This window comes from Sphaeramia orbicularis, chromosome 14, assembly GCF_902148855.1.
Source record: "Sphaeramia orbicularis chromosome 14, fSphaOr1.1, whole genome shotgun sequence".
NCBI classification, from domain to species: Eukaryota; Metazoa; Chordata; class Actinopteri; order Kurtiformes; family Apogonidae; genus Sphaeramia; species Sphaeramia orbicularis.
Window position 1 is genome coordinate 28,002,928 of NC_043970.1, and position 21,512 is coordinate 28,024,439.

The 21,512-nt window shown below is 39.2% G+C and overlaps 1 protein-coding gene across 3 annotated transcripts in view; it reads right to left on the minus strand.

The window, feature by feature from the left end:
• Window positions 1–4,951: 4,951 nt before the first annotated feature.
• The window catches only part of ephb4a (eph receptor B4a), a 46,319-nt gene continuing 29,758 nt past the window's right edge, over window positions 4,952–21,512 (minus strand). For 2 of the 3 annotated variants that reach the window (XM_030154523.1, XM_030154525.1), the window contains exons 5-17: window positions 19,391–19,543; window positions 17,063–17,398; window positions 16,854–16,978; window positions 14,241–14,406; window positions 13,820–13,919; window positions 12,457–12,521; window positions 12,177–12,290; window positions 11,546–11,793; window positions 11,240–11,455; window positions 10,689–10,838; window positions 9,351–9,544; window positions 8,806–8,964; window positions 4,952–7,290 (exon numbers count right to left, since the gene is read on the minus strand). In XM_030154523.1, coding sequence (XP_030010383.1) covers window positions 7,182–7,290; window positions 8,806–8,964; window positions 9,351–9,544; window positions 10,689–10,838; window positions 11,240–11,455; window positions 11,546–11,793; window positions 12,177–12,290; window positions 12,457–12,521; window positions 13,820–13,919; window positions 14,241–14,406; window positions 16,854–16,978; window positions 17,063–17,398; window positions 19,391–19,543 — 2,135 coding nt within the window. In that variant the 3' untranslated portion in view covers window positions 4,952–7,181. The remainder of the gene's footprint in view (window positions 7,291–8,805; window positions 8,965–9,350; window positions 9,545–10,688; window positions 10,839–11,239; window positions 11,456–11,545; window positions 11,794–12,176; window positions 12,291–12,456; window positions 12,522–13,819; window positions 13,920–14,240; window positions 14,407–16,853; window positions 16,979–17,062; window positions 17,399–19,390; window positions 19,544–21,512) is intronic. The other variant, XM_030154524.1, reaches the window with a different exon arrangement.

A 21,512-nucleotide genomic window follows, 5' to 3' on the forward strand; every position in this document is an offset into this window, starting at 1 on the left:
AATTTACTTAGGGGGTCAAATGAGTGGCCATTTTTGTCAAAAAAAAAAGTTGTAAGAAATGCATAGAACTGTGTTGAAATAATGCTAATACATTTGTGCACAGACTACTGATATTATTTGACAGTAGAAACTAAATTTTCAGAAATATTGGATTTTGAATAGCACGTGTATGTGAAAACTTTTGCTGGTGGATGGACGTGACATTACCCATGATGATCTGGTCAGTACCAGTACTTTATTACTAATAAACTTATATACTTACTATTGCTAATTATCCTCTTATTCATAAATGTTAGTATTGTGGATCTAAAACAATAACAGCTGACACAAAAACTCAAAATGTGGCAGTGGACGGATGTGACATGGTTGTCCTGGATCCCATCATACTGATGCTTGGCAGCCATGTCACCGTTTCCACAAATGATCCCTGTGCAAAAACTAGGATCATAATTATTTATTGTGTAGTTTATCATCATACTAAAGAGTAAATAACAATATAGAATTGTTATTTCTGTATAAAAATGTTTATTATTAGAAAACTGTTGATTTAAAAAGTGACGTGTGACATTCTTAATGTATGTATTGGTGTAACATAAGCAGGATGGATCAGCACCATACTCCATATTGAACCTGTAAAAATAAAACATGTGATATGTAGTATATAATCTGTAAGAAAAACTGGGGAATCTAAAAGAATAGAATATTTGTTTTTCAGATAAATTCAGTTAAAATATAACTTGGCCATTTGTGACATGAAAATATAGCATTAATTGTGATGAAACTGGACATTTTTGAGCTGAAAACATAGTTCATATGACCATCAACATGTTGAACAGAACTGAAATCCTGTAAATTTGCAGAACTTGCATTTACCAACACAAAGTTCCTTTGGGGATTCACTTATATTGATTTCTTATGCACAAAGACATAAATAAGACCTCTAAGCAAATTTTAGTGTCTGTTGATCCACTAATCCCATCAATACATGTTCATGATTGGTGTAAAATGCATCTTATCATCTTTCCATGGTCATTAAATTTGACCCATTTGGACATTGAGAGGCTCTGTAGTAAACGTAGAAACACCATCATCTTCTACAACATTGATTCACTAGTAAAACCCATGGAGTTGGATCAATGACAGTGGATGGAAATGCTTGGTTTATGTTCAGTTAATGATTTATTTCACTGAAAAAGTCACTTTTTCTCCAGTTTTCTCTGTTTCTGATGTAATTACCCACAACTTTAATCTGAGCTTTTATGAACATCTTCATGATCAGTGAATTAAACATAGGAAAATACCTGATTTATACAAATAAAATGCAAAATATAGAGGATAATATTATAATAAATAATGATAAATCTCTTAGGAAAGGTTAGATATAGAGAAAATGTATTTAGGAACTGACACAAAAGTAGTGGTAGTGGGTGTTTATGGGTTAAAGAAAAGTGGATAAATGTGATTCGTGACTATTTTTGACGTCACACACATTGGAAAACTACTTGGCTTTCTGAGAAATCAATTTTTGTAAACAAGCAGATGAACAAAGAACCAGTTAAGACTGAATATATTCCTACTCTTGCTATTCCTGTGTAATTAACTCAAACACAAATCAAGGTTGATCAAAAGCAAATTCATTGTGACGGTAACAGCCTGGAGTAAATATTATAAATATTTGACTCAACTACTACAAATAGTAATAAAAGCAGGAGCACAGCAGGGGCCTGTAATCTACAGGTTTATACTGATTATCTGGGGATTAAGTGCAGGATGAAATTACATGGTTAACTCCACATCAAACTGTACAGCAGCATAAAAGTATAATTAAATTCTTACAACCTTTATTTAACCAGGTGGGTCAGTTAAGACAAAGTTTTTACGTGCTGTGAGTGTCTGGCACGGGCTCGTACAACAGCGGGGACTTTCTGAGTGATCAGACTTAATACAAGACAGAGTGGAAGCGTTCTGTTGAGCAATCTGCCTCCCGTCTCTTACAACATTCACAGGTGAAAAATAATCTTAGCTGGCTGCTCAGTGGATTTACTCCAAAACATTGGGGCCATTTTGATCAAATTGTCTGCAAGTCATCACAGGGAGAAGATCTGGCACCTGAAGCACTGGGAAAGTGGCACAGGGATTACAATCACACATCTAACGCCGACTGTTATCTTCATGTGTTTGCAGTCCAGGGGAATCTAAGCAATTGTGAAAGTTCCACAAAGAAGACTTATGGAAAACAATAAATCTCACAGGAGATTTTATTTGGATTGTCAAATAAATCTGCACAATTTCATCCACAGTCTTTCTTTTAAGATTTGTGGTATATCTGCAGTTCACATTAAATCACAGGTGACCTTTAATAAGATTTGACGTGGAGCCGACCTGAAGTTATTTGTGTGAATTTAATAACAATAACGTCATTTAAATACCAGCCTATGTGCTCTGTCAACACAGAAATATAGAAAAAGACTTTCAGCAACAAGCATATTTTAATATTCTCATCCATGTAACACTGAATCCAGTAGTGGTGCTGATTTTTGTTTTTTATTTTTTATTTTTTTGTCTTTTTCCTAGTTGTAAAGTACTTCAAATGTGTATATTCTTGTACCGAGGGAAAATAAATAAAATAATAAAATGAATAATGATGAATAAAAAGAATAACATACAAATACCTCTGCCTGAATAAACTGATTTGGTCCCGTTTATTAGAATTCAGTATAACATAAATATATAAATAATTAGTAATGTTTTATATTTACATTACATTAATTGAATATAATAATCCTTCAAATGACCTTTGGATTTTCTGGTCATGGATTATTAATTATTTAGTCAAGCTCTTTATTGATATGTTTCTCATAATTGTGAAGATTGCCTTTTGTGTTTTTCATGAATGAGGAAATCAAACCTTTGATGTGTCTTTTGTCAATTTTTTTGACTAATATTTGCACATAAGAAAGCCTTGATGGGTTTAAAAGTCATGACAAATTCAAAAGCTGAGTATATGTTTTCAATAAAACTGGTGTGTGAGTGAAAAGCTCCCAGAACAAAAGTAGACAAAATTTTCATTAAAAAACTAAAATTTAGTCAAAGCACTAATTGTCTATAACGTTCAAGATGGAGTTTTAGGATGAATGTGTAAGTCTATGAATGAATTAAAAAAAAAATGAAAGGAATATTTCTGTCTGAGCTACAGTTCTACTGCAAAATGTCGACTATACATTAGAATACATTCACTTTTTACATTCTTTCTATATTATAGGTTTTATGAAACTATGACGGAAATCAAAATATGTAAAAACACTTGACCAAACCAGCACTTTTATCATTTATCAATTCATCTCATCCAAGTACGAAAGATTTTGCACATTGTATCTCTAAAGCAGATCATTTCCCAAAAATTGCAGACCAGTGTTAATATACATAAGACGAAGCTGTGATTCATCAAATATGTGTCTGAAATGCCTGGGTTGCCCACGTGGAAATGACAGTGAAATTGCTCATGGGTGTTCCCTGGTGCACACACTCACTCTTCTTCCATGTTAGCTGAGTTGTAATGGTTTGTTAGTTTTGAAAAGTGAGTGTATTGAAACATATAATACAAACACACTGTTCTACGCTTCCTAACCCCCCCCCCCCCATGCTTTCAACCACACATACCTGCCCCACTGGTTAACCCCCCACCCGCCACCATCCAGCCGCACCACTCACACCCGCCCTCCACACTTGAATGCACACAGGAATGCAGGGGGGGAATGACACAATCCGCAAAATGCTGAAACCTGGTTGGCCCGGTCCGCTCTCTCCTCAACAGCAGACATAATGAATGGCCATTCAGATACGCAGACAAAGCTAGAGCTAGGTTTGTACTATACGCTGGGGTCAGGGGTCACGCAAAGCACTGACAGAAGTAGAAACCAGAGATGAATGCCCGTCTCTTTTGCTTTCACTGAATCACTCCAACACAGAGATTCAGTGCACTGTGGGGTAAGAAAAAAAACACATACAATAACTGTTACTCATTGTTATTTATCTCCACTACATGGAAGCGCCGCTTGCACAGGTCTGTGTTTTGTGAGCCACACGAGAGCAATAGAACAAGAAGAATGAGCCAGTAACACAGAGATAATCAAAGAACATTAATCAATGAATCTTAACAGTTTTTGAAGGTCTGGCAGCCTAGTCTGGTTGTGGTAGCTTCGGAAAAGGGGAAAAAAAAAAAAAAAGTGTGAGCAAGAGAGTCTAAGCTTATGTCGCGCTATAAGCTGCTCTCAGCTCGAGGCAGCCAGAGAAGAAAAGAACATCTCCTTATGATTAAAAGGACTGAGGACCAGGAGGGGAAACATAGGAGAGGACAAGCTCGAAGCCCTCAGGGGTAAAGGCTCTCCGGAGAAACAGAAGGCAGAAGGAAGGGCTGCAAGAAAGCAAAGCTGGGAAACACAGGAGGGAAAGAGATTCAGTTCTCGCCCTCTCAGTCTCCTGTTTCTCTCCCTCATTATTAAAAACAGGGTGACGGGATAGATGAGAGGCATGTTTGCAACCAGAGCCACAAAGAGGACAGAAAAACACCCGGCAACATATTTTAGTTACACATTTTTGCTGTGATCTCAGACAGTTTAGGCATGGTATTATCTAACCAAAGATAAAAGAGCAGAATAATAAAGGGAACCATGAACCACAGTTTACTTCAGACCTTTTAGTGCTGAAACAAAGTCAGAAAAAAACAAACCCAAAAAGAACATCACTATATGTTATGCATTGAATTTCAGAACAGTCATCTCAATAAAGTAGATGTCTAAATGATGTGGATTTGTTCTTTGTACAGACATTCCATGGCACATACGACGATCTGATGCTTTATGTTTAGACACGGCCGTTTCTGCTGCATCTCTTCAGATAAGGCTAAATATCTACAGAGTCAATCTGACATGTTAATGTGCTGAAAAATGAGTCACTGATGGTAAACACTGCTGTGTATCTTTATTATGAATACTGAGTACACATTAGTCTACACACAGGACGGTAATCAAAACATACTTTATCTATTCATTATTTCAACGTCTATTTTATTGAGATCTTCAATATGAAGACCACATTGATTTCCCATCATCCTTAAAGGAATCTCTGACTTTTGCAACGATAATACCAGTGTTTTTGACTCAGGCCAGACCGTTTTATGTTAATGTTAAATCACTATTGAGTGGCTTTTTAATGTGTGTGAAATCGTCTTTGAAATGAGATTTTAAACAGATTAAAATGACTTTATATACACGGTGATGTTTCCCTTATGTAAAGAAATGAAAGACTTAATCAATAGATATTTAAGTGTTCAGCCATTTATCAAGTATGAACATTTTCTGGTTATAGTTTCTGCTATTCTAGACCAGTATATTTCTGTGGGGCATCTTTTGACATTTGTTTTGTAGAAAATCGATGGATTAATCAAGAAAATATTCTGTATAGGAAATAATTAGTTGCAGGCCTACTAGTGTCAAACATTCTTTCTTTACTCCCAAGTCTTTTCATTAGAAAAGGTCAAACTGTTTGTTCATGGTTTAGAAAAAGTCAAAATTGCCAACAAAAAAATTGTAATTTGACTGTTGATCTGTGGCATAAACACATTCAGCTGACAGTGATCGACTCACTTTCAACATTCAACATTGTTCAGTAGCTGTTTGAAAGATACATTGTATATCTGGAAACTAACCAGGGAAGGATATGCAGGACCTTAATGTCAAAGAGGCTGGTATTATCCATTACGATGCAAAGTCTTTGAGTATACTTTGACATTTTGAACTGCATTCTTCTTCACTGTGTAATAATGTAAAGGGGGGCTGCAGTTACTCAAACAGCAGCTCAGTATTGTTAGCATTCCTCTCTGAAACCAGTGGATACTGACAGCTAGCCTGTTAGCAAATAGCTCTGCTGTCTTTAATGATTAATATTAAAAAATGTCTTACAACTGCTATTCTTGAAAGTCCAAGTGCATTACCAGGCTTCGATGAAAGAAAATTACACACCAAACTTCAAAATGTCAAAGTACCCTTTAAGGTATATTAAAATTAGACATAAGTGAATCACTCATGAGAATTCTGCTTTATAAAATTGGCATTTAAGTCCACAAAGATGACTGAATGGCACTGGAAGATGAATAAGTTCAGAGTAAGAGGATTTAAAATGCATCAGTTACATCAACAAAAACAGTTTTGAGGCCAGACAGCTTCTTTTGTAATTTTAACAAAGAAAAGCAATTCTACAGTGTTCTCTGGTCTCTGTCCACTTGGTCCTTGTTTATTCGGAGTATAAGAAAAAGAAGCTGCCAACAGAAAAACGGGCAGTAGAAATGACCGACTGCACTCCAAGTCGAGCAAATGGAGTTACTGAAGACTACAGTTTGCCAAAGTGCTGAAATGTCTGGGTTTTCTCTCCTCTCCTCACACAATGGGCTGAGCTGGTGAGAGGAGATGCCGCTGAGGAAGATGAGTCTGATTAGTACAGCGCTCTCCAAAGTCTGCATTACACATCACACCTGAGTAAAGAGGAGGTAATGTTGGAGTCAGATGGAGAAAACCATTCTAACACATTCCAAAGTTTTAGTTTGATATGAAAGGTGTAATAATGTAATCCTGATGGATTAATGCAACACATGGAGGGAACCAGCAGTCTGTATTCATCACTAAAATACAATATGGAAACTGAAATCCATAGACTGGCATTGCTTTTCTTCTCCTTTGGTGAAAGGTCAAAGTATAATTGTAATAAGACATCCAATCAGTCAACTGTCGCTTACCAAAATGACATGATAAAATACAAACTGTATAAACTCTGATCTGTCTCTCCTCTTGGTTTCGCACATTTATGGAATCCTCAAGTGGGGGAGATATAAAAACACTGGCTGTAAAAAGGAGGAAGAGTGCGTCTGCATAACGTCATCTTCATCCCTGGAGTCACAGTGGGTGACAGGGACTCGCCAGTCTGTGGACAGCTCTCTCACACTGATGGGAATGTCATCTGTATTCATTTTTTTCCTTTGTTTTCTGGTCAATAATAAACTCTATCAATCTCTGGCAGAGTCTGTGTTCAAAGTGGGTCACTGGAGATGATTGAGAGTGCTCTCGGTATGCTGCACCTGTGTGCTAGTGTTCATGTCCAAGTTAGGAGACAGGTGAGCTGCGCAGGGACTAGAAGGTCACAGTCGCAGTGCTCTTGTTTCGAAAAGTCATGGTCTGGATGCTGGAAAGGATCTTCCTCTGATGCCCGGCCAAAGTCACCCCCATGTGCAGCAGGTCCCTGAACAAAACACAGACAAACACACAATTACTAGTTGGCCTGGAACAACAGGAATGCTTGAAATATAAAACCTCAGCTCGAGATGATTTATGTTGCTATGTTGTTTTACACATGTAACCAATTTTATGATGCATGTGTTTATATAAAAACTAAAGAACTGAAGATAAATTGTGTCTTCCTGTGGCTATCGAGGCTGGCCGATTCAAAAATATTCATGAGAAAAATGACTGTGTGAACTTGAAGCAGAAAGTGGATCCCATTTTCTTTTTGTAGTGGACATAATATGATTCTAAATAGCCCCTTTTCACTACACTGACTTCAGCAAACGCTGACATATTCCAGTGTGTTTATGTCTGATAAGTTTACAAGGCAAAATGGACTTTCCTAAATTAGTATGCATATGATTTCTCCAAAAGTGATTAATTATACGCCGCATGCATGCAAATGTTTTATAAATTTAGCTGACATGTGTTAATTATTCTGCCGCAAATCTATGCTCTTTGGATTTTCATAGCATTCAATATTTTTACTTTGATTCAAAGGCTTTACAAAATTAACAAGTGCAGAAAATTGTGGTCAGGAATCGATTTAGTCCTCTTGCAGGACTGAGAGCTATGGACAGGGATGCTGCAAGGGATTTTGGGACTTATCACATCGAGATCCAGCATAACAGGCTATGCCGACTCAAAATACAAGACTGTGCAAACATGCATAAAACACTCTGGATACAGTGGAATTTACTATTTAATAACCAATTGATTCCGTAGATGAGAAATGACCAACTTTTCCAATATAAATGTGAATGTAGTTTTACTTAACCTGTCAAACCTGAGGCCAAATGTTCGTTGTCAGAATCATTTTAATATAATACAAAATAATGGATTAGCCGATAGCAAACACTTTATTCATTTAAAACCAAGTTATGATCAAAGAACAGCAAAGGTAAGACAAATTCTTGTTCAGTGAGTTTTAGTGGTAGAGAAATAATACTTATACTGTTAGATTTGCTTAGTATTAGCTTAGTGCTGCAAAGTTTGTCACGTTGGTGTTTTCTTTGTGACTATTAGCTTATTTTAGATATTTGCCAATTTAAGTGTATGCTCTGTTTTCCAAAAATTGGTTTTGTTGAACTTTTACCTGGCGTTCTTCTGGTTACATTGTGTATAGCACGTGTATATTGCTACAAGCATCACATATCATTACCATGGCAACACAGATGGCTGATCCTGGGCTTAAGAGGCAACAACGTGACAACACAGAGGCTCTTTGGATATTTACTCTTTGTCAAAAAACATTTTATTAGAACATTGTATTCTACTAATACTAATTCAACAGTGAATAAAATGTACTTCATAGTGTAATGTTTTTTAGGGTGACTCGGTCTTGCACCTGTACAATCATGCTAACTTTTCCCACTGTCAGCAACCCTAGAAGTGAGACCTCATATATACTGACAAGTGAAAATGTTCTTCCAGAGATACAGTAAATATCACTTAAGTTAAGATTGGCACTGACTGTGTGGTGATCTGGGCCAGCTGGTCCACTGAGGTGAAGCCAGCCTGGAGGAAGCTGTCTTCATAACGCTCCATCTTGATGGCCCTAAGCCATTCTCCCACTGAAGCACATGACGAGAGAGCTAAAGGTGCACGCTGGTCCAGGAGGGGGTAGGAGGGCCTTAGGGACAGAGGACAGAAACAAAGGAGAAACTTACAAACACCGCCACCAAAACAACAGAGAGGAGCTTATATATATCCTGCAGCAACATTCCAGTCGACAAGCAGAGGTATAATCTGAGGTTGAATGAGTGACAGGGACAAACAATGGGATTTGTCAGGGGTGGAGTGTCCTCTGCTGTATGTGACTGGCCAAAGGGGAGAATGTGACGGAAGGGAAATAGGCCCAGCAAGAGGCTGTCGGGTCACAGCGGGACATTAAGGTGGTGCAGAGGACTGGACAGTAGGAGGGTAATGTCTGTCCTGTGGCTGTTCCAACTTTAAATGAAGGAGACATCAGGAAAGGCAGGCTTTCTGTCAATCACAAAAACATGCGTGCGCTCTCACCCCGCTGCTTCTTGGGCGACTATTTTGAGTGACGCAGGGTTGCGGATCAGCTTGTCCAGAGCGCTGACCAGGTCTGCAAAGCGAGGACGCGCCGAGCGGTCCTTCTGCCAACAGTCCAACATCAGCTGGTGCAGATGAGTGGGGCAGTCGGGAGGTGGGGGAAGGCGGTAGTCCTGCTCAATGGCATTTATGACCTAGCAGAAAGAAAAAGGAACATGAGCAGAGGAGTATTTGGATTTGGAAAAACAAACCAGAAAAAAATTTAAAGAAAAAATCAGCTCATAAAATGTTTCTATTAGATGTTTTGTAACCTGATGCTTTTAAAGACAGACTGCCTGAAACCGAACATAAAGCTAATGATGTTCTTTACAACACAAGATAGAAAATATGATCTGAAGTAGGTTTGTAAGTTTAGTGTGCAATATACTTTACAAAGGATGGAAAAAGATGTATTTGTGCTGTTGGGGTTAAATTAAAGAAAGGTTTATAAATGTATTTTTGAGCATTTCAAGCGTTTTCTGTTTTTTTATTTCTGGAGTAGAGTTGCACAACATATCGTTTGAGCATCATCATCGCAATGTACTTGTGTGCAATAGTCATATCGCAGGTCCTGCAATGTAGGAGGCAAATGAACTCGACGTGTTCTCATCTAATTTCAACCTGGGTACCTGACACACAGAGATCCACCAATCACAATGGTTCTTAATCAGTTTGTCGAAGCAGACCACGCCCCTGCACTTTGAGTGAGTCGCTGGTAACAACATTGAAAAATGAGCTACGAACCAGAGAAAATCACGGAAAACAAAAACTTGATGCCAAAAAGAAAAGCAGCGTCAGTTATCTGGAATTATTTCGGCTACAAGAAGGATGATACTGAAACACGTGTTCCGTGTCGACAGTGTCTTGCACCTATCGCCACAACAAGAGTAAAACACAACTGATTTGTTTGACCATTTACGTCAGCACTACACAGCTATTATATCCTCCTGAGTAGTTTTCATTTCGCAAAATATATCGCAGGGTTAAAAAAAAAAAATCGCAATGTCAGTTTTTTCTAAAATCGTGCAGCCCTATTCTGGAGGGTAACTTAAATTAATATAAACTGAATAAATTTAGGACATACAAAGATTTTGCTTCTGCTTGAGCCTATTCAGTCACTACTTAATATACCAACTGCTGCCACTGTTTACACTGTTTAAGCCTATTTTACAACATGTCAGGGTTGTAATTGCTGACTTTAGTACACAGATTCATTATAAAATATTAGCCTCCAGCTGAGTTGGATAAAATCCCTGTTAAAAATGACAAGGCACGAACGTGGCTTTTTGTTTAACTTACATCCTGGTTGCTCATGTCCCAGTACGGCCTCTCTCCAAATGACATGACCTCCCACATGACGATGCCATAGCTCCACACATCTGACGCAGAGGTAAACTTTCTGAAGGCTATTGCCTCTGGAGCTGTCCAGCGAATTGGGATCTTACCACCCTGTATGGAAATAACAACAGTCAGAAGAAAACACATGACACCACTGTAAGGATGTGAAATAATACTGTGTATTATATACCAAACCGTAATATGAGATATCCACAAATGTTCAGCATGTGAGTATGTGTAGTGTTAGATCAAGTATATTCTCTCTTCTTTCGTAAACTAATAAGTAATACTTTTCATTTTTAGACATCTGGTAGAAATTACGCTGTGTTATCTGTGATATGATTCTAATTTCTGAGCTCCAGATAGTCAAAACAAGATGGATTTTCATCTTCTGTTATTTCATATTATGACTGATTCATGTGCAGACATAATTAATACCGTCTGACAGGAGATAAGAATGAATTAAACCGCAGTCTTTCTCAGGCATTGACTGAACAGAGATATCGACTCACCAGAGAGCTGGTGTAGGTTGGGTCAGAGGAATTCTCCTGCAAGAAGCGTGACAAGCCAAAGTCAGACACCTTGCACACCAGGTTACTGTTGATCAGGATGTTGCGGGCAGCGAGGTCTCGGTGGACGTAGCTCATCTCTGCCAAGTACTTCATGCCAGAGGCGATACCGCGCAGCATACCCACCAGCTGGATGGGCGTGAACTGGCTGTCATTCAGCTACAAAGGAGAAAAACAGTTCAGTAGGAAAATGAGAGGAACGATGGTGTGTAAGTGTGTGTAAGTGTGTGTTCAGTGTGTCACACGGACTCGTAGAAATGAGTCTAGTGCTCCGTTCTCCATAAACTCTGTCAGGATCATGACGGGACAGCTCGCTGTGATAATCCCCTCGAGATGAATGATGTTGGGGTGCTGGAACTGGCCCATGATGGACGCCTCAGACAGGAAGTCCCGTCTCTGCTTGTCAGTGTAGCCACCTTTCAGCGTCTTAATTGCAACGTAGTTTTCTTTTTTTCCGGGAATCTTTAGCCGTCCTCGACATACTTCGCCAAACTCTCCTGCAGACACAACAGAGGCACACATTGAGGCTGCAGTAATAGTCTGCTTTTTTTAGTGTTTACAACATTATGAGGATGTTTCATCTTCATTGAGTGCAAAAATAGCTTGCAGCTAGAAGTGCCCTTTGTTTTGAATGTCTGCTGCTAATATGGATAACATTTTTATCAGTTAATTGCTTCATTTACCTGGCAGTATTGATTTTTGTCTGGTAAAGAAGAATAACTGACAACATTTTAATGTGACTGAATCAATTTAACTTAATAAATTAGAAGTGAGGCCTGCAGGGGTACACAGTGCACAAAAATCTCAGTCCAAGTCGGCAGACTAGAAAAAAATTTTAAACATTTATGAATGATGGGAAAAAGATATGACTGGGGCTTACCAGCACCAATAACCTCCTCAATCTTGACAAAGGAAACATCGATTTCCTTGGCAAATTCTCGCACTGCCTCATTAGGGTCCTCATAGGTGAAAGGGTCGATATAAACCTTGACCCCTGTGAGAGAAAGACAAACAGAGTCGTGGGAAAGGAAGAGAAGAAATGTCAGAGAAGTAGGAGCTATAACAAATCGAGCCGCATTAAAAAAGATTTTCTTGACGTGAATGAGTTATAAATTACATCTGGGAAAAGTGTAGGAGTGCACGTGTCCTTAATCTCTTACCTTGGCCAACAAGGTACTGGCTGTTTTTGTCACTCAGTTCTGGATCCTTTATTCTGCTGTGTCTGCTGCAGGTGAAAAGAGATGAGGATAAATGCAAAAAGATTAGGACAGCGGTGCAGTTATCTGAAAACTGAATGTTAGACATTATTTTTTTGGCAAGCATTCCTAATCCTTTATCGGCCCGGTGTGATGCAAATCAATGTCTTAACAATGTGACTGTTGAGGAGCAATAACATTAAGATGCCTTCAAGACTAAAATACAAAATCCCTTAAAGCAAAAATGAGCCAAACATCAATTTAAGAAAATCACATAAGGCTGGGATCAAGAATAAATTGAGGATGTATGCGCTCAGAGCCCAACTATGATGATCTGCTGATGCCCTTGGGGAATTTTCTGCTCATTTTTGGCCCATGTGCACTCAAAGGTCAGAGGTCAAGTTCAACGACGGTCCAATACCCTTAAGTCAACAGAGATGCAGAGTCTCGAAGGACAGTCTGTTCCAAAAACCACCGCCATCATTTATTATTTTTGACACACAAAAACTCCAGCCTTGTTGTGGAGAGGTTTTTGTCAGTGTTAAACAATCCTCTGCGATCTCTTTTCATCTCATGCACATAAAACACGATGACTTGTGGTGATAGTGAATACCTGAGCCAACCCCTGTGGTTCTGCTCTTTGACACAAGCAGCTCCATTATAATTCTGCTGGTGCAAAACCATCTCTGCAAGACTGTAACAGCCCTGTGGCTACTGGATCCCTGCCTTCCTCCATTTCTCTCCCTCTCCCACCTCATAAGCCTAAAATAGCAATAATGCACCACCCTCGGTTAGTGGCAGATCTGGGCCTCAGCCACTGGTTTGTGTGTGTGCATGTGTGTGCGTGTGTGTCACAAGGTCAGTGCTATTGTTCTCCTGTCCTGTGGAAACAGGGTTGGGACGCCTGCATCCTGTCTCTCCCTGCCCTCTACCTCTATCGTCATCCCTCTCAATCTCTCTCTCTCTTTCTCTCACATACACACTTTCTCCCACTGATGGCATCCAACACTATTTACTGAAACAATGAAGCCTAAGGAAAACGTTCTAATGAGCAGGATAACTTTTAGCTGTGTAAGCAAAAGACATCTTGAACATTGCTTTGTGTCTGAACAGGCTCACAGAGTGCAAATCCACCGCTGATAAGATATGATTTCTATAAACAAAAGAACAAAGTGGCACAAAACTGTAAAAATCGGGGTCGCTGTTGTTATTGGTGCTCGTCCCTTCGATTTCCCCTTTTCTTCCATTTCCTGTTATTCTGTCAGCTTCTTTCCCTTCCCAAATCTGTCCTTTTCTCCCTTGTTTTTCCCTTTTCCCTTGTTCTCACCGTATACAGAAGGCAGCCACAAAGACGAAAGTGACGAGCAGCAGCAGCCCAACAGCGATAAGGATGCCAGTAACCAAGAGCTGGGAGGGAGAGTCAAGTCCTGAGAGACGAGACAAAAGAAAGATATGGAGAAGAAAGAAAGACAGTGAGTTAATGTAATCTCAGAAATCACATGAGGAGGTTTACATTGGCAGCAAAGAAAGTGTGAGGAATCCAAGGAGCGAAGAAAAAGAAATAAAGGAACATGACAGGAATTTGTAATACTAAAGAGGCTCGATGCAAGGACACTAACTCAATACAAGGACATAGACAGTCAATTCATAACACAGACTATGCAGAATAAACTCTAAAAAACCTTCACCAGAGAAAAGAAAAAAAAACATGTGAAGGGAAAAAAAGGGGAAATGTCTTTTTTTTTTACCATCAGGTAGGGTGCGAAAGATGGCTGCGGGACTGAAGCTGCCATATCCCGCCATGGTGCGCGCTCTGACCTGGACTTCGTACTGAGTAGCCCGGCGGAGGTCAGTCAGCACAATCTGGTTTCTGTTACTCTCTGTATAGTGACACTGATCTTCACTTCGCCGCACCTGCCAAATGGAAACAAAATTAGTTGCACTTGAGAGCGCATTTAAAGGATCGATTATCTGAGTCAAATCAATCTTCATTTGAATCATCTGACGCTATATAATAAAATCCAACGATTATCTTTTTAATATAAGTCCTATCTTGTGTATCTTTAACCTCTTTGTAGGGAAAGCCTTTATCTACTAATGTAGATATTAATGTTTTTCACAAAGCTCCAGGTTAGAGAGTTTCCTGCATAATTTACAGAATTGTTTCTTGGGGAACCTATTTTATATCTAAGCCAAATTGATACTGTGAACTCAATCGATATTGAAAGGAATTGGGACGTTGTGACTTGGAATTGAATTGATTCAGGAAATCAGGGGTGATACACAGTTGTAGTTTTATTAAGAAAATGAAAACAAATATGAGGCAACAGAGATGACGAGAACTACTGTGGTGTGGAATAAAAGGGTTGATAATCAGCTATGACAGAAGCTCCTTTGTAGGACTTCCAAACATCCTGTAATTACAAGTGCATATCATCACATTCCTAAAGTAACTGCGCCAGTCATTTTTTTCAGATTTTTCACAAAACACAAAAACCTCAACCAGCAATTGAGTTTTTGATGATTCAGGCATAAAAGTCATTAAAATAAAATACTTAGGCAATTATTTTAGGAAGGTGACTATTGTAATCTGACTTGTTTTTACTTTTTGTCATTTTTCTACTTGGGTGCTTGGATTTTCATAATGGTTCAAGTACATTAAAACATGATCGCACAGTCATAACCAGAAGTGTATCTAATACTGTGTTAGAAGCTTAAAGATGTTTTGAGGTTTATTTTGCTGACACCAAAAGTCCTTTTTGTTTGAGCCTCAATCTTAGACAAAAAGATTTTTTCTGTGTGTTGTGATAAGAGCAACAACACAAAGAAGAGTCAGATACACACACACAAAGCAGCTGAGACATAAAGCAACACGCTCAAAGAAATGAGTTCAGTCTCATTCATCTATGTATTATTCTTCTACTACATAAGATGAAATATTGTAAGATACAAGCCACTTTTACACAAAGATTTGGTGAGATGGTGATCCCACCTTTTTGCCAACATTGACCGATTTCCACAGCTAGGCCAAAGGAGTAACAGAGGTGAGACAGGATGGACTTTTACACAGCGGACCTACGTTCCAGAATCAAAGGGGCGGTGACGCAGTGTATAGTGTGATGTATAACTTGGGCGTCAGAAATACCCCGAGCATAACGGTGTTGCTAACCTCTCTAGTCTTTCACCATTTCACAAATGTTAGCATGGATAGAGTCCTCCTCCCGAAGTGACAACAGCTCGCGGATCTCAGCGTCTCCCCAGTTTGACATCTTGCTGGTCATGTTGATATGTCTGTTTACTGTACATGGCCCACACTCATTTTTAAATCCCCCAGCACAGGGGTCGCACATGCAATATGCCATCAAAACGTCACACCTTGGTTGCAGAATGAGAGGAGTTCCTTTAACATAGCATTCTGGGATCATGATTCCACCTTTATCACAGCTCTGTTACTACCTCCAGAGGCATTACAGAGGTTGGACCAAATGATCCGACCATTTTGTTTACACAGACATTGTCCCAGAATAAAGGCGAAATATTCCCATAACAGAAATGCTGTGTAAAAGGGGCAATTGCAGTGTTCTTCAACCTTGGGGTTGGGACCCCATCTGGGGTCACCTGAAATTTCTAGTAATTGATAAAAAAAAATAATGATAATAACTTATTACTAATAAAAAATATATAGAGAGTTGAGAGAGACAATCCCAATACATAAAAGACATGACAAACTGTGAAGCTGAAACTGAAGCACTGTGGTACTGTTCATCTTTCAAATATTCATTATGGCCGGTTTCAGATGCTGCAGCTCTTTCATAATTCATAGTTTGAGTTATTGTTTGTTCAGTATTAATTGTCAGCCTTGTAAATACAAGCTGGACTGACTGTACATATCCCAACCAAGGAAAATAAAATTCTCAATTTGTGCAGTAATCTCAACTTGGCTTTTCTGCCTCTGTCCATAATAATATACGTCATATAGCCTAAATGTTGTCTAAAATTAATGTTTATTTGCAATATAGTAGAGCAAACTATTACATGATCAAAAAGAAATTCATTTTAGCGGAGAAAAAAAAGTCTCCATTTTGAATGTCTGGGGTTGCCAGAAATTTGTGATGTTGAAATGGGGTCACAAGCCAAAAAAGGTTGGGAACTACTGGGCTTTTGTGACATCTACATATTTTATTTTGAGTACCGATTATCTGCCAATCTACTCGCTGCTGGTGTGTTTTTTATTCAGTAACATTTATGCGTGAAGTGTGGTGACAGTACATTTTTTCTCATTTGTAAACAAACTTATGCAATGTGAATAGTGTGTGACCTTTAAATCAGACAGCTGAGAGATGTTGTGAGGCCGCTCTCACCTTCTCACAGTAGCGGAGCTGATACTGCAGGATGGTGTAGTGTGGCTGTGCTGGCACTGACCAGTGCAGAGTCAGGCTGCTCTCCGTGGAGTTACTCTTCCGAATCACAGACACAAGCGATGGCACTACACAGATGGCAGACAGATTATAAATAACACATGAAATTCTCACTGTCTATACCTTTCCACTGCGATTTCTCCACCTCTTACCGTCATGGCTTGTGGTGATGTTGACACTTTCACTGGCAGGGTCCTTGCCGCTGACCTCAGACACACCATTAAGTGTCTGAATAGTGAAAGTGTATGTGGTGTGAGGCAGGAGGCCCCACACTTCCACTCTGCGGCCATGCAAGCCATGCTGAGATGGCCGGTAGCTGACACTGTCCCCACAGGGCAGGCAGGGCCCCTTGGGTGGCCGGCAAACAGAGCACTGGACACTGTAGCTAAGGTCAGTCCTGCCGCCGTTATCCAGCGGCTCATTCCATTCCAGACTGAGAGTGGTGTTGTTGATCTTGGGAACGATGCTGCGTGGGGCTGACGGCGGCTCTACAATGACAACAGAAAAACACAAAATTACTTTGTATTAACCTACATACAAGCTTCTACTATTTTTACCAGGAATTTCCCATTATTTTTTATGAGTTTAACTACCTCACAAACAAAAATTTACCATTGTATATGTTAAGTGTAATTAATAATAACCTATGCTTTCAGTACCAAATTAACATTATTTAAGTGCACGTATTAAAAACACCATTTTCTCCTCAGTTTGGACGCCTTGTGTCAACTTATACTTATCCGAGTGAAACCAGGTATATTTAGTTCTTTTCAAAGTACAAGCTGCATTTCCGGTCAATTGGACATGAACCCACACAGAAAAAATTGACATCGATTGCTTGAATGTGCCTGAACATTTAACTATTGCTTTAGCTGGTATTTTTTCAGACGACCTTAACTGAACCATATACAGTGAACTCCATCATACAGGTATTTGTGAGGCTAACATCCATGACTTGGACAAACCTTTCTGGGCTTATTTATATTTCCAAAACATCTCTAGGCATGAAAATTGCTATTTTCAAGCTCCACAATATTCTTAGGTTTGTCGTGATTGTGCAGACTCCATACATATAAATACTGGAAGACTAAACAAAGATTTTCATCCTAACGTTATGATTTCTAAAGGTTCTAAAAAGGGTTGCAAACATTGGAACCGAAACAGCAATTTGCGAATTTCAAAATTTCATTTTATTTTTAGCTGCCACTTAAACCGAATGCAGTCACGGTGCATGAAATGTCTGTCAAATCAAATGATCATCTCTATTATGTTACACTTCTGCTGCTTTACCTTTCTATGACCCACATAGACCATTTGTTTGCCTTTTTCAGTATACAGAAGCTATTCCATTCAGTATGCACATGCACTCACACAGCAGAACAATGCTCCTGCAGTAGCTTTGCGCCACAACAGGAGCATATGTGTTGCAGAATTTAACTGGTGCAATTACGTTTGTCTAAAACGGGATGATAATGATCACCATCTGAAAATTGTGAGAAGATAGCTATTGCCTCAAGCCAAGCATAACTAAACAGCATTACCACTCAGCTACTGTGAATGAGTTTCTGTTCCTGCCAAGGAGACAGAGCTTTGTCAGTAAGCCTGCAGCTAACTTAAGTGCTAATAGTGTTCTCACTGGAAACCCAAGCAAGGAAGAATCACAGACAATCCCGGTGCATATGAATTTTAACTTTAACATTTGAGAAGAGGGGTTTTGAGGGGTGACACATTTTACAATTTAATAATCAGAATGCACTATATTAAAATTACAGAGGCTGTCACAGTAAGGTTAGGTAGACACTTGGGAAACAGCCCTTATGATTTACAGATGAAGGTGCCGGTCTGCAATTCTGCATACAAATGAGAAATATAAGCCATTTGAAGAATTAGGCACAGACAATCAGCACAAAAACAGAATATATAATAGGAACGGCCTCATTAAGTGATTAATAATTAAGATAAAGCTTTTGTAATTAAAGTTATCAGGAATTATAAAATTGGTGGATGCGAATTGTAGTTGATATCACACCTGCAAAGAGTGGAGACTGTCAACAGCCTGACACCAAGTTTCACATTGTTCCACATCCTCTTTGTGGCCCTTCCAAGAGACTGCACCTAATTAAAATGTCCCTCCCATTCACACACCCAACATGTGGCTGAATTGAAATTCCTGAATCCGCATGGAGGTGTCACTTAAGACCATCAATGCCTACTTCACTTTAGACTGAATGCCCTACCCCCATCAACCTGTCACAAAAGACATGCATCTCAATACACAGCAGAGGGACAAAGGACACAAAGCAGATTAGAGAAGCCTGGCCAAATGACACCAGAGGAAAAGAGAACTAGTGCCAGAGATGTTAAAAACAAAAGCAGAGAAGAGGAGCAGGGGAAGAATCATTACAAGAGAGGCGACGTCTGAGAGGCTTATCACCTCCATATTTGCAAATACAAACACAAATATCATTCTGTGTACTCACTAGTACATGGATTGTCCGGGGAGTCTGATTCTGAACGTAGATATCCAGAATGACACGCACAAATCGCTGAGCCCCGGATAGTGGTGTAGCTGGATCCTGGACAGGCTGTGCACTGCCCCTCGGTGCCAGACTTGAACTGACCCACAGGACAGGCTGAGGAGGACAGGAGAGGAGAACAAATGAAGCAATTCTGGACATGGCCTCCTTGATACTGCACAGCACAAAAGCTTTACAATCACTCTGTCCCAGAACGACCTGGGTTAAACAGAATGTGCAATTATGTGTTTTTAGGTGCCAGATGGTTGCAGAGTGACACACAGTAACATGTAATGAGGGCTATAAACTTTAGACAATCACAGCAATGAATCTGATTGTCAATAGTGAATTAAGGGAATAAACATGTTCGTCACTGACACGCTGTTTGTCAGGAAACGTACCTGACCCAATCTGAATAATGAGGCAGTAATCAACAAACATCTGGGAGTCTTAACAATGCTAATTGATCCACATATTATTTCCAGTAACCCCACAAAAACAAGGCAATGAAAAATAGTGCGGTAGCGTTAAGACTGTGATTGTGACTGTGAAATGAGTCTGCATCAGCATCCAAAGGATCAGATAAACACCAGACTGTCATTTCTGTTTTTGTAAGCTGAAAACCTTTACATTATGAATGCTGTCTGACAAGACTGGCAATAAAACAGGACATCAAGATGGTTTACAAACTAAAAGATGAATTCAGTTAATTAGAGGAAAGGCCATATATTCTGTAATTACAGTCTTGGCCTGAACATTCCTCTCAGTTTCTTTACATGAACTTAAATATTCACCTCCTTCAAAATAGTGACATTTGAATGTGTCACGCGCTGCTACCTCGTAATGTCACATACAGTCACCAGAACCTGCTCTGTTCGCATTCTGTGCTCAATTGGACAGTTGAAATGCAGCTCCAGCCCCCGATTAAGACAAGTGAAACTTTCACACCAAGTGAAACACTGCTGAAGTCAAAACTGACTTGTTTTGAAGGGTCAACCCACTCAGGCTGATGCTTTCCTCCTGACATTTCAACGTGCAAATTTTTCACAGCAGGAATTTCATGTGAAAGATAGAATTGTGTGTGGAGTGCAGCTGTGTATCTCATCTCCCTCATTTTTAAATACACAGCTGTTGAGCACAGAGATGTTATTTTATATGATTTAAATGCCAGAAGAGTCATTTTGACAGACTGACACGGTGGAAGACGTGCTTATCAAACCAACCTGACTGCTTTGGTATCAGCCCTCTGTTCTGGCATGATGACAAATAACCATTCCTGATTCGCAACAACAGTCCGCTAATACAAGCTACTAAGCCGTGTTTTCACATGCAGTAAAGCTTAGCCCTAAACCCATGCTAATTTATGCCATTATCTTGTCTTTTCTTGATATGGTCCTTTATCTGACCAAAAACAATCAACGGTAGATCACGTTGGGTCTGTGAAAATATAAACACTCAAAATATTATTCACACTTGTCACTTTGACTGTGGTGGTTTTAAATGATACTTTGTACTGATAGAGTTATGACAGCTTGTTGTAATTTTAACTGCTGAACAAAGACCGCAAGTCTACTTTTTAAGGTACGTTTTACCTTTTGTATTGTGTCACACTGCTAACCACAAACTGGCACATACAGAAATATACCCTGCCATGTAGCTGTATTTATAGCCTGCTAGAGCTGTACTTCAAAGACGGGGTTTTAATATTCTAATCAACCTCATCTACACCACTAAATCAACTTGACAGCATTCATAAGTTTTACGTTAGAGGGCTGTGTTTGACCCAGAAATATATGTATTGTCTACAGGAGATAATGGCATTACAGCAAAATTAATTTAATTATAAACCTAGAAGTCAATTTCATTTTCTGAAATGGCCAGCCCACGAAGCAAATTAACTGTTCAATCTTGCTATAAAGGCAATTTCCTTTTATGGCCTTGTGAGTGTTTTTTCCTCACAGCTCTCTTCAGTGACAGAATGCTGGAAATGCCAACTCCACTTCACCAGAAGCAAAATGTCGAAAATTATTTTTTGTTATGAAAAATCATTATACCCCCCACAGAGATCAAACTGAACCCCACCTTC